Here is an 18,471-nt window from a genome sequence, read left to right as displayed (position 1 = left end):
TTGACGTCATCCGCACTTTTTGTCCGACCCCTGTTAATAACGCAAACAACCGTGATCAACGTCCGTCCATTAGCAACCAAATTACTGTTATTTGGACGCTTGTAATTAATTAATTACGCCCAATTAGAGTATCTCATAACCGGTGTTTTACTAATGGGCCTGAAATCAATTAATGGGGTATTAATTGAGCGTAAATCAATCTAAGAAACGAAAAAAGGCATAATGTCCAGTGGACTTTATGCCTTTGTAATAAGGTTTGGAATCAGTTTTCGACGGAATTAGGGAAAAGTGGACAAGGAAAATGTTGGCGACGGCGAGCAAGCAATTAGTCGGTCAATTTTGGACATATAATCGATACCCCGAAGAAACAAGTGGATATTCTCGGCGTCAATTACTTGTTTTAGTTACATTATGAACGACACATTCAGAAGACTTATATCGACTGGGATATGAACAGTGATTACGTCCTTTCGTATTGTTTTCGAGCTCCCGATATGGAGAACGTATTGAGTAAAATAATATCCCATCATAAACATTACATGTAAAAAGGTGCAAGTCTCGCAACGCTTTTACTACAAAAATGTTTTGAGATGTAATGTGAAACCAAGTCGGTTATTTTAATCAGTGCCAGGGGGTGTTAAAACCGTATCAATAAGATATCTTTAATTCATTATGATATAAAATAAATGGTGTTTTCCAAGAGCAAACAAGTCTCAAAGACAACGTTTAAAATGATAAATTCTTTTCTAATACTAATTACCTACTAATTGAAGCTTCCTCTCAATGTCCCAGTACTCAGGAGTCAGGATCCCATTATCTAACTCTGACATAATGACAATAACCAACTATAAAGGCGTTTGAATGGAAAAAAAAAACATATAGTCTGTCCCGCCGTCAGAGAAATTTGAGAAATGATATTGAGGATCTCCTCCTTGAATGAGAATCTTACCAGCAAACATATCGGGATGTATGGAGCGGAACTGGTGATGTCTTGGAGCCGCGCCTGGTCTGTGCAGCTGCGGGATTAGATGAAGCCATAGCGCCATCTTGTGGCCTCTGTAGTGGCTTTTTACACGAAGTTTGGAACCTAGAAAAATTCGTAATTAGAATATACTACTTAAAAATAATTTTAGGACTTAAAATCTTGGGACTGGTCAAGGTTATTCCTTGAAAACATCGAATTTGGGAATAGTGAGACGTAGAGTTGCGGACCTGGACTGATGCGATCTTACAATGATGTAATTAGTTTCGGGGAGAGTTAAATCCAAGCCTTCTAGGAAGTGTTTTCGATGAAGAGGGTAATTACTATCAAGTCAAATTGGTTTACTTATACTTAAATACTGCTGCGAATTCAGTTCATATCACGGCCAGCACAGCCGCTTGTAACACCAGTAGACTCTAATACTCCCCTTGGGACAAGTTGCGGAGGGATATTCCAATCTTCTAGGAGAAGTTCAAGAAAAAATTTGACAAATTATCAAATAAAAGTGTTCTTACTTATACTCAAATACTGCTGCGAATTCAGCTCATATCTCGGCCAGGACACCGCCCCCTCATGATGTTCGCTTGGTGTCGGATCACCAGTCTTCGCGAACGCAGCCAGCAGGGCCACAGCAGACTCTGATACCCCTACGTCTCCGCGGGAGTAGTTTCTGGGGGAATATGGCATCCCGCCGACGAGGGGGAGGCCGAGGAAGTAGGGGAGGGTTTCGCTGCTGGTGCTGCCGAGGCGCTGGAAGAATAGATTAAGTTGATTTGTGCTTGTGCAGATCTTAATAGTTCAATAACCCTTCAACTCCCGTTTGGGAATTAGAATTTAATGAATATTAGTTATTTTTAAATTGAAATATATTTTAAAGATGACCCACACTAAACCGGGCCGTGCCCGGGCCAAGGCCACGTTGTGCTTTCCATAGAAAACGAAGCGCCGGAAGCTCCGGCCCGGTCTAGCGTGAGTCATCCTTTATGCTTACAAATGTACTCAATCATGAATCGAGAGCACGCGGTATTCAAAATTCTTTGACTCTAGTTAGATGCACTCTATTGCTGAAGTTGATTTAACATTTTTTGAGGCTCTTTGATTGCACAACCCATATTTTTGTGGACAAAGTAACGAGACAAAAAAGGGTGAACCTAATGCTTTTGTAAAATACCTGAGGATAATCAGCATCCTTGCTCTGATGTGTGAAATGTGCGAAGAATGTCCTAGCCCCTCTTCTGGCGTGCAACTGCGCCACCCTCAACGCCGGGGCAGCAACTGCGGCATCGCTCAGAGATTCCAACGTGGCGTCTCTAATGTTGATGGGGTGCTGTATAGGCTTCTCCCAATCTGTGTACTCGTTGCGGATGGCGGCGAAGATCTCGTTGCGGTGGTAGCGGTAGACGTTGCGGACGTAGGTGCGCAGGATTCGGTTCCTGAGAAAAGTATTGTATACAGAAAGATATGTACTTACGGATAGAAAAATCGTAATGAATTCTTAAAATGTGCAAGTACTAGTTGGATTTCAAGGAATCATTTCGTTATTAAGTCTCAAATTTAGTAACGATTCTTGATTGTAAAAGAAAATATATCATGAAAAATTATAGTGGTTGGCTCTAGCAGAAATGGCTAAGTGGACCAGGCTTCCAATATGATTTATACACGCTGAGATTTAACAAGATTGTATTCAGGTTATTTTTAACCCCTTGCTCCATCTCTATTATTATTATTGTACTAGTCTTTTGAAGATATTTTTTTTTGCCAAAAATATCATAGCCGCATAATATAATATATAAAATAATATAAATATCATAACAATGACAAAATAATTTCTCACCTATGATCTTCCTCAAATCCATGCCTAATATCATCTTCACTAAAAAACTGATAGCTCTCAGTAGTCGACACGACCACCGCCAGCGCGCAGTCCAGGAACGCATCACTAGCGTGTAGAGCCCTCGTGGGGGCCTGGTTGCCGTCTTTAGAGGGGACTGAGGGGGCCCAGCCAGCGAGAAAGCGAGCGCGGGGGGCCTCGACTGCGAGTAGCGCGGCGAGGGGACGGGCGCGGATGCAGGTTACCAACCTAGAGATAACATTTAACCCATTTATTTTTTAGTGTAGGTATTTCAGTCACGGGTGGAGCGATGATTTTTATTTTTAAGAGCACTTAACATGTAGGTCAGTACGTAAATTAACTGGAAATATTTACTGTCCGTAGTTTGGGATTTAAGGCACATAAGTAATAAATAATAGTACTACCGTACAGAAAGGACACTTCCTACAAAACCGAAGTTTGACAGCGATTCAGGGACAAATTATGCTATCCCTTTCTAATGTATGGAACTATCACTTTCGGCTATTTAGGGTTGTCAAAATTCAAGTCATTATCTTATCTGTGGTCGTGCATGCAAAAGGACGTCAAGCAGTGTCAACTCTTGCACGGAGCAATGCTGAGCCGAATGGAGACGAGTTTGCCCGAAACCCGAAAGGAAGAGTGTCCCTCTACTGATTAAGGCGAGAAGTCAAGCTTGTTTGTGAAACAGATTATTCAAAAATGGTTTCTTTTTATTTATTTTATTTTATTTATTTATTTTATTTTATTTTAGTTTAGAAATTTTAGAAATGTCTTCAACTGTGCGCTGAAGCTTAATTCTTAAATGCCCCAAACTTTAAAATTACCTAACAGTAAACGTGTCAATTAGTCAATTAGTCGAGAGATGGGTCACACTCAGCAATTAGCCGCACGTGTCTGTGGACATGCCTACCCAAAGTTAAGGGTTATAAAGCCAAATTTTCTGTTAAGGGTAGATATTCCTTTCCTGTTAACTTATGTGATAACATCATTAATATCATTATATATGCACACAAACTGTTGATCTCCAGATAAGTGACATGTTTTGTTTCAAACTGTGTACGAGTATGACCCAGTTGTTAGTTCGGCCTCAACTAGCCTCGTAAGTCCCCGTGTACTTGTACAAGTACAAATTCAATTCGAGTTTTGAACTCATATACAAATAAAAGAAAGTTCCAAATTCTAAAGCGCCAAAATTGCCCTGGGTCTTACGTATTGTATTTTCCACATATGGAGTCGGATTTGATGGATCTTTCGTACAATTTGGAAGTGGATAAAATATTCTTTATAAGTTGTGTGCATTTAAAAATGATAACATTTTAACAGGCTGCTCACGGTTGAAGAAAGCAATTAATAACATAATAACTGTTATTAATTCCCTAAGGATGTTAATTTTGTACCTATTTATGTAAATTCCTCTTGCAGAGACCAAATAAAAGAAAACGTAAGGTCGTATAAGCAGGCAAAGAGAAGGTACTGAATAGAGAAGAGATACTCGGCAATTGCTCCCCCGACAAGGGTCCAGCACTTAAAATACATGATGATGATAAATAAGATCATAAGAAACTTTAAGAAGCTGAAAGACATGTATTACCAGTGTTCCGTAGAAGACTCCTCAGGAACACATCTCAGCGCTTGCGCGGTGTGTTCTCTGGCCAGCGATGCATCCGGAGCCAGCGCTGCTGGACTTAACGCTGAACCACTCAGGAGCAGTACTCGGGATATTAACCCTGTTTAAAAGAAAAGCAATGATGGATTGTTTGATCTAGAAGGAGACTTCAATTTGAAATAGCATATACAAAAGAAAAAGTGACCAAGGGTTTCAAATTCAATTCAAATTCACATTCAAAATATACTTTATTCATTTCGGTGCCCAGGGCTGGAATCAAACTTAACGCGTTCACTATCCGTACCCCGTATAATGGGACACGGCAAGCATCTATTACAAAGTTGTAACTTTCAGATTGGGACAGTTGACGTGTTAATTATGTATTATTTGTCGGATGGGGTCTCAGAGGATACTCTCACTTTCAAATGTCTTTTCCATGTCCAGGAAGTTATTTTAATGTGATTAAAAGTTTAACTTGACAGGTTCTAACCCAAAAATAGTTCTTTTTGACTTTGTTTAACGTAAAGGTCAAAAAGTACTTCATTTACAATAAACATTGCATCCTCAAAAACTTCAGGCAGCTGATTGTTCTTAAATTGGCTGAAATCTTCTTTAAGTTAAAATTTATTTGAAGATTCCTCATACATTTATCATTCTTACCCTTAGTGTCTGGTAACATGAGCAATGCATTAGCCAACGCAGCCCCCGCTGAATGTCCAGCTAATGTGACCCTCTTTGGGTCCCCACCGAACGCCGCAACGTTCCGCCGGACCCACTGCAACGCTGCCGAAACGTCGAGCAACGCCGCACCGCCCGCTTGGTGGACCTCGTCTGAAGCCCCCGTAGTTAAATAACCTGTGAAGAAGAACTAGTTCTTAAGGCACTTTAGCTAGGTATGAATTGAAATAAAACTATTAAAACGGATTATATCGCGTATATTGAATTTATACTACATCCCGACGGTTAAAACCCTTTACAGCGTTCGTGGTCAACGGGTGACTGAAGAAAAATTACACTGTGCAAATCTACCCACTTACAAAATAATTAACCATCATAAACTATAAATTTTAAGACCAGTTATACATGCGAAATTTGGTCATTGGTAAATTCAATATACGCGATATAATCCGTTTTAATTGTTTGCATGAGTAACTATCACGGTAGGTAACCGAAGACAATATTAGGTATGATTTTTTCTATTGAGCAAGTAACACAAATAACAGACAGAGTTCACATAATTATTATAAAATCCATCTAAAGAAATCCAAATAAGATACAAGTAATACAATTTTCTAACGTGACAACTCTGATGGTGGTACAAAACAGTCATCATGATAAACTGAATATTTGAGCAGATATCACTGTTGGTAGGTAAGATATTTTCGGAGTTTGTATCTTTAGCGAAACACTCTCTTGTATTAGAAGCCTTCTAAAGTTCCTTGACCTTTAGGTACATATTAGGTAATGTGAGTCGACTTGTATTTGTCATAACACAGGGTATTTTTTTTATCTTGTTGCTCAAATTAGATTTCACAAAGGCGAATGGCCCTATTTTGTGTGATCTCAAATCTTAGGATCTCTCTGGTCTATTAGTTGATGGTTCTTAGGTCCTAAGTATTGTATAGTGATGACACCTAGTTATTTCCTGTCTTGAAGACCGTTTGACAGTTACCTAATAGCCCTATCCTATAGTTGACAGTGACGACGAGTAGATGCGCCCGCGCGGCCAGCACAGACCCGTCCAGCGTGTTGGGCGAGCCCCACTCATGGGACGGGGCTCCAACCCACACCACCACCGCGTATGGCGCCTCCACGCCACGCGCGCCTGAAAAGTATTATGGATTAAAAAAGGTTGCCGCCTTTCTCTATGAAAATAGAAGTTTTCAAAGTAGTAATTGGTAGTTTATACTATACTACATACTAGGAGAAAAATAAGCTTAATACACAAATTGCAACAATACTGTTGTGCAGCGTTGCTGCTAAAATGTAAATTATGCTACATCGAGATTGAAATAGACATTTAATGAGCAATGCAGCAATGAAGCAGCAATGTTGCAAACTACATTGCTGCATCATGTTCATTCTGACAAAGCAATGATGCATCTTTACATTGCCACTATTTGGTATGTATAGAAAGACTTTGAATCTCTTGCGACTTTAAAAGAAAATTATTCTTTTACCAGTGTTTACCAAGAACAACGGTACCTTATACCAACAACGAAACTTTGTCTTAAAAATTGCAAACCCGACTTTTCAAGTCACAACGTACGACTACTTAGTACGTATCAAGTTCGTCAGTAATAAAACCTCCAAGTTTGCAGAAAAACTTCTTGAGCACGATAAATGCAAGTTTCCAAGAGTAAGAATTTTTCGTCATAAACTGGGATTCATCTTTCCATTCACTTTGCAACTGAAGTCATAATTCTTGACTTGCCTATATTAGAAGAAAAATATGCTAGTAATAATAACCTCCAGGTCTTTTTAGTAGATAAATTATGTGCGTATTATGCACTTCTACCTTATGTTTCATGTATGACTGTATGTGTTCTGAATAAATAAAATTAAATAAAATAAACATTTAATATTTTGCACTGCACACTGTAACATTATAATTTATCCTACCATTTGACTTCTTCCCAGGTCGATTGGTTGGCTATATTGTGATTCAGACATTACTAAACTTGAAGAATGCGAAAATAATGAAGGCCTTTAATAAAACAGAGTACGTGAGTGATAAATGACGCTCGTATAAGACTAATGTAGGTCTAATGTAGATTAAAAAAAAACATTGGGAAATAACTTAGATGATATATCAGTAATCGAATTTAAACTGTTGTGAGACATGCTAACATTGAATAATTTTACGGTTTAGACTCACTTGTTTTAAGTCACTCAGTACGCGATACACGGCCGTCGTGAACGCTGCTCGCACTTAGGGTTTGCAAGATCCGTCAATTTTTCGGATCCGGATATTTCGGATATTAAAATTTGACGGATCCGGATATCCGGATAATTCGGATAATACGGATCTGTATCAAGAAACGTGACGAAATTTACAACTTACATACAAGGAACAGCTAGTAAAATGTAAAATGTTCATATTTTAGTTAATTACAATTATTAATAATAATAATTATTATCTCAAAACGATATAAATAAGTATAATAACATATTCAGTGTAGTCTTAATTAGGTATTCCTATTAATAATATTATGCATTTTTTTTTAGGAGGCCGTAGTCGATTTGTAACCGAAAACGCCAAAAATGAAGTATTTAATTAAAGCATATTTATTTCTATATATCTGCTCAGAAGAATTAATTCTAAAGGTGCCTAAAAACACCGCTTTAACTTCGGCGTTTTTTCTTAAATTTGCCATTATAAGCCCACAAAATAGAAAATGGAGAAAAAGTTACATTTATGTACTTTTATTATTTTATACCGGTGTGGTGTGATATAATTTATACTATTAAAAAACGTACTTCCTTTACCTTGGTAAAATAGCTATACCTTCAGTCGTTCGACTGAGAAAAATGGCTTAGAAAAAGTATCTAACTCATTTATTCAGTCCCCATTACAACAATCTTCCATTATAGGTATATATAAATCCAGTTAATTACTGCAAAATAATGTAAAATTACTACAAAAGTTTCGGGAAATTAAGAAATTTGGGCTACAGCTTCTTAATAACGAGAAAAAAATATCAATATTAGTTACTCAGCAGTACATCAAGCACATGTTATTTATGTTAACAGAAGACTGGGAACCGACACGATAACACAAAAAAGTCACTGATAACAACACGCACAAGCACTAATGATGTTCCAGGTAGACGACCCAAAGGCGACTGAGCGAAAACCTGATAACAATTACTTTAAAACATACAAATATTTACCCTTATTCCAGTCAGGAGGCATGCAGGTAGCTCGTTTTAAGACTGTTACTGTTACTACTGTTTAGTTTAAGCAATATTTGTATTTATTTTATGACGTTATCGCGTACCAATAACGCGACCAATGCAATATTTAACGGATCCGTGAGATCCGAAATATCCGGATCCTATGAGACGTTGGATCCGGATCTTAGATTTGACGGATATCCGGATATTTCGGATATCCGGATATCCGGATCTCAAACCCTACTCGCACTGTTAGTGCTTGAGAAAGGAGACCTAGGCTCTCCGAAACATGTCGCGCGAGTGACTTAAAACAAGTGAGTCTAAACCGTAAAATTATTCAAGGATATATCAGTAGTTAGTGTATAAAGCTCTCTTCTACCAGCCTTAGTAATTATTGAAGAAGCAAGATTGTATCTGGAGCTGCGGGCTCAGCACTCTCCATTTTTATCGACTATCACTATGCCCGTCACTTTCGCACTTACATACTTGTTAGAACGTGACAGGCATGGTGATAAACGATAAAAATGCGACCGTGCTACTAGGGCTGGGCTGAAAAAAATGGATTTGCTTAATATACTTACTTCTTTCGTTCAGCGACCTAAAGCGACTCGAGACTTCTCTAAATATCTCTTTAAATTTTTCGCTAATTGTTACTCTGAATACGTAGTTCCGTCGAGTGTTGCAAAGGAGTAGAGTTTTCACTTTACAAACTTCCTCTATTATAACACTGATTTAAACTTTCACGATTTTTACACATTATTAAATCCCGGTCCTCCGTTATGTCAAGATGACCAAGTCATTAGAATCGGTGAGCTTCTGTGCCTTAAGGCCTCTCCATATTCCATCTAGTCTTCGCGGCTTTCTTATAAAATTATTTGGATATTGATGACGAATACTCACCGCTACCGGGCACATAGATGTTGAGGTAGAGGCAGTCTTCGCTCTGGTTGGCTAGCAGCGGCAGCGTGGTCTTCAGCTCGTTGTATGTGCCAAGCGGCATCTTTGACAGTGCTGCGGTCCTGGTAACAGATATAGATAGAATACTCTTTATTGGCACACAAAAGACACAAAAGAAAAGAACAATTGATTAAATGTAGAGGCAGACAACAGGCGGTCTTATCGCTAAAGAGCGATCTCTTCCAGACAACCTTTGAGTGTCTATTTTACTACGAAGTCGAAGAAAGAAAGGCATTTGGGGCATTCATGTCCTATTTCAGAAAACCAGAGAGAGCTCGTGATGGGTAGAGCTCGCGAGCATAGCTTAAAACTAAATAAATGTATAGCCCCAAGTAAAAAAAAACCAAAAAAATTCAAAAAATTAATCGACAAAAAAACTCTTTGATTATTGAACCTGCTCACAAGATTTCACTATAAGCAGCTGAGAATTGCGACTTGTAGAGGAGGACATACGGACATCCCAGGTAGCATTTATACGTCATTATGACGTCCGTTTACGGTACTGCTCGACGTAAGAGACGTCATTTCTTGACGTCGGGGGGTCCCAGCAGATGACGTCAATTTGTCACAGCCTCAAGACGTCAGTTTACAGACGTAATACTGACGTCATATACTGACTTCATAGGGACGTTACTGGGCCGAACATATTAGGGCAGCCACTGACGTTGGAGTGACGTCATATACTGGATTCATAGGGACGTTACTGGGCCGTACGTATTAGGGCAGCCAAGAAATTGGAGTAACGCGCTCTGCTGTCGAATCCTAGGACCGAATAGCCAACTATCCGGTTCGAAGGACCATGTACGAGGTTCAAAAATAACACTGTATAAAACTACCACTTCATTTACTATTTACACTACTGTACACTGTACAACACTCACTAATGCTTTTGAATTGACGACCTATGGTTCCTCGAACCTTATATATAAGCCCGGAAAAATCTTAACACCGCGTTGTAGAACAGACGCGTTGGGAACAAAGCGCCATCTCTTGACTTATTTGGTAATAAATTTTCTATAACAACAAAATTTTACATTTGCTAAATTGTGAATTTTAATGCAAAATATTACAAACATGTTATTCCAAATAATTTTACAAATATTTTAGAGTTAATTGCCAACAAAAATAACCATAATCTATAAATGAATTATGTGAAAGGTACGTCCTGATAGTGACTCCAAATAGACGTCACTGAAACGTCATGTTTGTGACCAAAAATGTACATCCTGACAGTGACCCCAAATAGACGTCAGTGAAACGTCAACTTTAGACTAAAATGGTACGTCCTGATAGTGACCCCAAATAGACGTCAGTGAAACGTCGTATTTGTGACCAAAAAGGTACGTCCTGATAGTGACCCCAAATACACGTAAGTGAAACGTCAACTTTGTGACTAAAATAGTACGTCCTGATAGTGACCCCAAATAGACGTCAGTGATACGTCGTATTTGTGAACAAAAAGGTACGTCCTGATAGTGACCCCAAATAGACGTCACTGAAACGTCTTGTTTGTGACCAAAAAGGTACGTCCTGATAGTGACCCCTAATAGACGTCAGTGAAACGTCAACTTTGTGACTAAAATAGTACGTCCTGATAGTGACCCTAAATAGACGTCATTAAAACGTCAATTTTGTGACAAAAAGGTACGTCCTGATAGTGACCCCAAATGGACGTCAGTAAAACGTCTATTCTCGACGAATAAATGACCGACCTTATTATGACCTATAAATGACGTCGCCTGTGCGTCGCTGACGTCAATTTGCTACCTGGGATACGAAAGCATTTTTGCCCAAGCTGAAACGGAGACCTTCGCTAACGCTCGGTCAATGATCGTTCAATATGCTTATTGTAAATATTTGCTGTCAATTATTTGCATGAAATTTTCACAAAAAATCAAAAGACAAACTATTTCCAAATAAAAATACAATAATTTCCTCATTAACTCTAAAGATTGTCTCGACAAAAAACATGATAGTCTAAATATTATATTTCTGTCTCCAATAACTTCAGCCTAATTTGCTTCACAAAAATCCCTCTAATAAGCTAGTTTATATTCCAAGAAAAAGATCTTCAAACAAATAAGTTCCGTATGTTTCTATTATAGACTATTAAGAACTCCTAAGAACCATTCGTGCCTATTAAATTCAACGTCTTTAGAAGTCTATTAGAAGAAGTAGAACTACCGTTATGAAGTTTGTTGAGAACTTTTAACAGGGTGGCTGATTCTGGTGTAATTCTGGTGGATTCTGGTCATGTGATATGGTTTTCGTCTTACTTTGATAATACCTTTATTATAATGTATTTAAGAGATAAACTTAATGATGGATCAATTTCCATGTCCGTCGCATCTTCACCGCAGCATTTTGACAGCCTGATACGACAGTTAAGTTGAGACATTACCTTAGGAGACGTTTGAATGGTAACCGCAGCTGCATTACTGCTGCGACCTTGACATAGTAGCCGCTGTCACTGTCAATTAGATAACTGTGACGTACCGAAAGTTGGAATCATGAAAGTAATGCGGCGTCGAACGCCACTCATTCTATCGAGGAAATTGACAAATACAGCAGCCGCGTCCATGCCGCATCAGTAACGCCGTAACGGTAATACAGCTGCAGTGGCCATCCGAACGACACCTCAAGTCGTGTCACGGCATCTTACTCGCCAAGTGCGAGTGAAATACATTTTGAAACGATTCTAACGCCGCTTCCGCTGATTAGTGATCACGGTCAAGGTCATATCATAAAAAGTTGCAAACCATATAAATTTTGAATACAGAATAGGCCTCAGGGCAAAGCATGTTGCGGGCCATGCGTCGCGAAAGTTGGCATGATTTAATATGTCCTTGTAACTTTGGAATAGCAGCCTATTCATGGGTATTTTCGTGGTTTTCCTAATTTATTGGCCGGTTGGGATAAATGTGGGGAACTTAGCGGGATTGCTTTTCGTGTTTACAAGCGTAGCGTTATCGCTTATCACATTACTTCTGTGCTTTTGAGTAGGTCATATAATGACGATTAGTATTTTATACCCCCGAAACATGGTGATGGGCTTAAGACGGGACGATGCATGATGATGATGCGAGGGAGCGGCAACGGGGGTTACATAGTGAGCGAGTTAGTAAGCGAGTGAGTGACTTTCTGAGTGACCGAATAATGACTGATTAAGGGTCGCTTGCACCAAACTGTTCGTACGTATCATTAAGGAGATCGCTAAATTGTTATGTATGGAAAATTTCATAGTAAAGCGCCGAGGCGCGCCGGCTGAGGTTGATCAGTCTGTCAAATGTGGTTGGTGCAACTGGCCCTAAGTGAGCGAGTGAATGGGTTGAACTACATTGTAATAGACCAAATAAGTGACTGCGGTACTTGTTGGATATGTCTGGTGCGCGCTGCGGGCAGACGGGCGCGAATGCGTCGGCGAGCCGGGTGCCGGGCCAGGCGGGCGCCGGCGGCGGGGGCGCCATCCGCGGCGGCGCCCCCGCGTACGGCACCCCGCGGAACACCTCCACGGGCTCCAGGCGCCGGGAGGCGGGCTCCACGATGATGCCGCGGATGGCGCCTGGAACAAAGGTAATATTAACAATTTTATTAACCTGTCGAATCCCAGCACGATATGACGTCACCATAAGCGTTCTGGCTCATATATGAGCCGTGGGAGCTGACAGATTAAAAAAAATGCAAAATGGCGGATTGTCATCAATAAACAAAATACCGTAAAATGGGGTGAGTAGGGTTGGCGGGGAGAGTTGGGTTATGAATGGGGAGAGAAGGGATGAAAGGGGGGTGAGATGGGATTTTAAGGCTACTGCTACAAAAATAATGTACGATTATCAACCGTTTGGTAAATTTGAAAGACGTTTATAAGTAGCTTCACAAAAGAAAATCTTATTTTTACGCCTAATGACAACGAAATTATTTTACATATAGGTGATATAGGTACTGAAACAGGGACGACCAGCATACTGCCTTTTACACTATAATACACGTGTATATTTCTTTTCAACTTTATTTTAGTCCTGTGTGTGTTTATAGTTCGTTTTATTAGCATTAGAAAAAAGGTAAAAAATATTAACGTGTCTTTTTATTGAAATACTTTTGAGAAATAAGTCACGGCAAATATATAATAATTATGAATCATATATACGATTATTTACATACTTTTGCTTTCATAAATAATAGTTACAGATTTAAAAAAGCGTTTTTCAATTAAAAGACACGTCAAGATCGCGTAGTATTTTTCTAATGCTAAACAAAAACAAACTACAGGTCAGCCAGGGCAATTTTACTGCAACTATGGAGCAAATGCAACTATTCTACACATGTAGTGCATAATTATTTTCCATCGTATTTTCACGGAAACGTACGAACGTGTCGCACTATTTCAGCCAGTCTCGGTACAAAAAGTACTGAGGTTGACTGAAGTAGCAGGTATGACAAATTCGAACGTTTCCGAGAAAATACGATGGAAAACAATTTTGCACTACATCTGTACTCTAAAAATACGTTTTCTTTTCATCTTTTTACTTTGTAACATTTTATTTATACTTCTAAAATAATAAACTCTACCGTATACATTTCAGTTCCGTCACACCGCTGTCCACAAACTTCCTGAATCTATTTACATATATTTCCCAAAGTAGGTATATAAAAGCCGCCTACAACGTTCTCATGCATAATACTTTGCGAAATTAATTCCAACCTACGGGCGAGCCATATTACACTTAAAAGCGATTAAAACAGGTGACTTCGTACTTGTTTTTCCATACAAATTGACGATTTTCATTGCTCATGAGTGTATTTACAATTTAAGTTAAGGCAATCCTTTTATTACACAGACTATCAATTTCAGACTCCGTACTTATTACACGTCATGGTAAACACAAATTACTACGCGGCAAGTCTACTTAATGGTATCCTGCACAAAATAGTAAAATGATTATTGCGCTCTCTGGAATTGATTTATATTGTTAATTGTAACTTTTGTAATTAGTAAACGAAGTAGTAAACATACACGCAATTAAAAACTCAATACCTACTACCTACGATAGTATTAGTTGCCCCGAAGAGTGTTATCTATGTATATTTAACGAGAGTGAGAGTGTTATTTGTTAATAAAAATAAGATGGGTAGGTACTTTATTAACCTCTTTTCTGTGTATGTCTGTCTTGGCTGAATATTTGTCATCATTATGTTTTTTTAGAACAATTTTTCTTGTCTATACCTACAGCACAACCGAAATTTCCCACGACTTTTGACCACCAAACAGGTATGAATGATAGGTACACAGTGCACCGTGCATTTCAGTTGATCCTAAGATGTCACTTCGCTGGGTCGAAGCACAGACATACAATTCCCGCTCGCGCTTGACAGACAGCTTAAGTGTGCGAAAGGGAAGCCATCACGTATATGAACATCCCATGAGTGCGAAAAAGTCAGACTACCAATGAGAAAACTTGACCACTTTTGACTTTGACGACGGCCGCGGACGGCCAAGAGCGTATCACGGTAATTTTCAAATTGAAAAATATACACGGATTAGGACGAAAAGTATTAAATAAAGTAATTCAGTGAAGATGGTGTCTTGTAGTGTGCCGGATTTCAGTGTTACAGTGCCAAATAATCCAAGAAAATACTCATTTCAGAAGATTTATGATATTCCGAGCGAAATTTTCATAACGATATTTTGTCAAATTAACAGCGTAAAAAGTGTAAGAAGCCAGTTTATAAAGTTCATTATAAGTTTTTCTTCCTTTGTGTGCTGATATTTTATTATATTAGTCTATAATTTAAAATATTTTGTGTAAAAACATAACCTGTTACTTTACGCTAGGGCTTGACAAAATGTTCTTATGACAGTATCGATAACTTGTCGGTATATTAATAGGTATGTAATTATTTCTTCACAAGACATCATTAAGATATTAGCTTTTATAACCGACTTCAAATAATAACGATTGTTATACCTTTTCGAAGGTGCTCATGTTTAGCGGTAAATTTAAACTTCACTTTCCAACACAGTAAGAGTTACATTAAGATAAGTCTGCAACGATTTTGATAGCACACGCAGTGTAAGTATTATTTATACGTCATAATGTCGTAGAATTTTAACGTTTAAAATAACACATAATTTGAAAAAGTAGTCGATAAAGCAATCAAACATAGACAGATTATTAATATGTTGTAACATGACATCACTATTTTTGATCTCACATAGACAATTTACGCACACACTTGCATTTCATTTTTGGTCGTACTTTTGAAGATTGACAGTTGTTCTAGTCATATTAATTCTATGGGTCGAAGAGTACAAGAGCACCAAACTGGTGACCTAGCGTCGTCTTGCGTGTTGAATCTAATAAGCAGACAATCTGTGTTTTCTCCCAACTAATGTTCATTAAAATAAACTCGCACTTACCCTAAACCTTATCTTTATTGCGACTTACCCTGAAATGGTTAAAGCCCCCCCCCCCCCCCATAAGGGTTAAAACAACCCAACGAAACGCAGCTAAAATTAAATTACTCAGCTAAATGTTCTCTTCCAAATATAATAACTCCGATTCAAGATATCTCGCTTCAAAGTTAACAATTAATGCCGAAATTGTATTTGAAATTAGTCGCCTTTGATATTAACCCGGATTTTCTTAAATAAATAAGGCGGATTCGGAAATCTTGGGATATGTGATTTTGTAAATGGTTCTATACCATTTACATAAGGTAGCCAAGGTAGCTAACTGAAGCGAACGCGTGCGAAGGATTTTTTTTACCTACAAATGGCGCTAGCGCGCTCCATGCACTATTTTTTGCGCTTGCGCCAGAAAGTTTTTTTTTCTAGCCTATCTCTGAGTGTCCCACTGCTGGGCAAAGGTCCCCTTGATTTTAATTTAATTGGAAATTTATATCTTTGGTAATAAAAGGAGGGTGGGCAAATTGGCCTAATGACCAATAAGGACAAGCTATATGTCACTGGATAGCTTATTCTAAGTTCTAATACTTCTACTATGGCAGATAGTCCCAAATCTTTGTGTGAAAAAAGTTATCACCGCAAAAAGTAGTGTGAGTTTAAACGTGACTGTATAGTTTTTTTTCGATACTAAGTTCCTGTGTCGCAGATCATTAAGGTTTTGTTATTGTGGATGATTTGGTGTCACGATATTTAAGTTTTTTATTCGTTTTCTTATATTTTTTTGTGTCATATTTGTTTTTTTTAAACAGAGATTTGACAAGTCTCGTCATACAAAAAATGGAGTATATAAAAAAACCTTTCCAATGGTATGTCGCTTATTCTTATTGGTTCATAGGCCAGTGTCCATACAAATCTGCCCATCCTCCTTTAAATTTTATCAACCTCTAAATATTTTGGTTTCAATGATTAAGTAACTAAATATTTCAAACAGTCGGCAATAATAATAGGTATCAGATTTCAATACCGGTATTGAGATTGTCCGATATTAGTCACTAGGCCATCCAATATCGGCGAATGTTGTACCCAGTCGTGTGACTACAAATGACTTCATAAAATAACACACACTAAAATATTTTAATCAAATAATTTGATTTGTTCCCTAGTTGCCCTTAAGGGGAAGCATAATCAGTTTGACCCCGGGTTAAACACAAAGCGACGCCATTTGCCGCCAAAATCTCAGGATTTCGCTCCGTGATTGGGTTGTTGGGCTTAAGGGGAAAGTGGATTACCGCTTCCCCATACAAACGTAGTCCCCATTTTCTTCTCTGAATATTACGATTGTAGAAAACAATTTTACACAATTTGATGTATCGTTGTAAAATGGATGATTCCCCATACAAGCGAAGTTAGAATTTTCCTCTCTGGATATTGATATTGCGGAAAATACTTTTATAGAAAATTATGTATAATAACCATATATTTTATATGCCACTTCGTAAAAAAAATCTATTTTACATTTATTATAAGGGTTAGGAGCTTTTTTGCGTCTAATTCTTATTAAAAAAAACTTAGTCATTATCACAGCAAATTCACTATAGTGTTCACTTAAGTCCATAATTACGTCTATTTCCGCCATTAGGTATGTATTAACTTTTTCCAAAAAACTAAACGACGGAAAAATTCTTTCTAACTATCGTAATCTAATCACAAAATTTCACTGCTTGAAAAATGCGCCCTGCAGAGGAGAACATCCGGACATACTAAAGCATTTTTGCCCAATCTCAAAATGAGAGACCTTCGCTAACGCTCGGGCAAAAAGTCAAACGAAGGGTCATAGCTATAGTTAATACATCGTATTGTGTAAAGAATGTTCCATGACATCAATTTTCGAAGGAAAATGATAACCACGTTTGTATGGAATATGGAAAAGCGGTCACCAGTTTTCCTCTGAAAGCTACCTGCGTCGGCATATTACATGCGGCCTAAACGCAATTTAAATATTAATGATTTAATTACTTTATGTATTTCGCTTGAGGCTAGTATTATTTATGTATGCGTAGTTTCAACCCTTTTAATGCGTTAGGTAGTATACCTAAATTGTATTTATAACAGGTCTTTTTAGGTTAAAAAAATCCGGGAATCCGGCGGAGGCTAGGGAACGATTTGGGTAAGAATATTTTACTGAAAGAATTAGGCTTCAATGTGCCTTTATGGATCCAAAAATAAAATGAGACTTTAACTGCCTCCTAGGCTAGCCGGTAGTGGCCTTGCAGATGCTGGAAGTCCCGGGTTCGAATCTGGGTAAGGGCGTGTACGTAAGTTATTATTATCAAGAATATTTACTTACTTACCAAATCGTTCACTTTTAATATTTTCACACACTGTTTTTAAGTGTTTAAATAAAATGTATCCTCCATTTTTTATTTTCATTGATGTTTACTCGTGATGGTTAAATAAAGTCGCCTGATATGATATGTTATTATTTTGCTTTGTTAAAGATAATTGAAAATTGGGAAAGGTCTTGTTTGAAAAATGTTAGTATTTCCAATAAATATTGGTCTAATTTAATTTTTTACAAGCAGAAACGTCTGTGAAATTAAATTAAAAAATATATAATCATATTGGTCTTTCATTATTTTTACTTGATTGATTAGAAAGAATAAAAGGTTTTATAATTGGTTAAAATAGATTTGAAAGAAAGAAAGAAATAAAATACATTTATTTAACGCCACAACATATTACATATAGAAATGAAAACATACAGGCATAAAA

At 37.9% G+C, this 18,471-nt stretch overlaps 1 protein-coding gene across 3 annotated transcripts in view; it reads right to left on the bottom strand.

The window, feature by feature from the left end:
* The window catches only part of LOC134648320 (neuroligin-1-like), a 265,829-nt gene that overhangs the window by 46,294 nt on the left and 201,064 nt on the right, over nucleotides 1-18,471 (bottom strand). For all 3 annotated transcript variants that reach the window (XM_063502820.1, XM_063502821.1, XM_063502822.1), the window contains 9 exons: nucleotides 12,663-12,855; nucleotides 9,237-9,355; nucleotides 6,113-6,265; nucleotides 5,101-5,295; nucleotides 4,426-4,561; nucleotides 2,817-3,062; nucleotides 2,154-2,415; nucleotides 1,498-1,732; nucleotides 950-1,087 (listed from right to left, as the gene is read on the bottom strand). In XM_063502820.1, coding sequence (XP_063358890.1) covers nucleotides 950-1,087; nucleotides 1,498-1,732; nucleotides 2,154-2,415; nucleotides 2,817-3,062; nucleotides 4,426-4,561; nucleotides 5,101-5,295; nucleotides 6,113-6,265; nucleotides 9,237-9,355; nucleotides 12,663-12,855 — 1,677 coding nt within the window. The remainder of the gene's footprint in view (nucleotides 1-949; nucleotides 1,088-1,497; nucleotides 1,733-2,153; nucleotides 2,416-2,816; nucleotides 3,063-4,425; nucleotides 4,562-5,100; nucleotides 5,296-6,112; nucleotides 6,266-9,236; nucleotides 9,356-12,662; nucleotides 12,856-18,471) is intronic.

The sequence above is a fragment of the Cydia amplana genome, chromosome 5 (genome assembly GCF_948474715.1).
Source record: "Cydia amplana chromosome 5, ilCydAmpl1.1, whole genome shotgun sequence".
In the NCBI taxonomy this organism is placed as follows: domain Eukaryota; kingdom Metazoa; phylum Arthropoda; class Insecta; order Lepidoptera; family Tortricidae; genus Cydia; species Cydia amplana.
The sequence above is the reverse complement of the archived record's forward strand: the minus strand, read 5'-3'. Positions and strand labels throughout refer to the sequence as shown.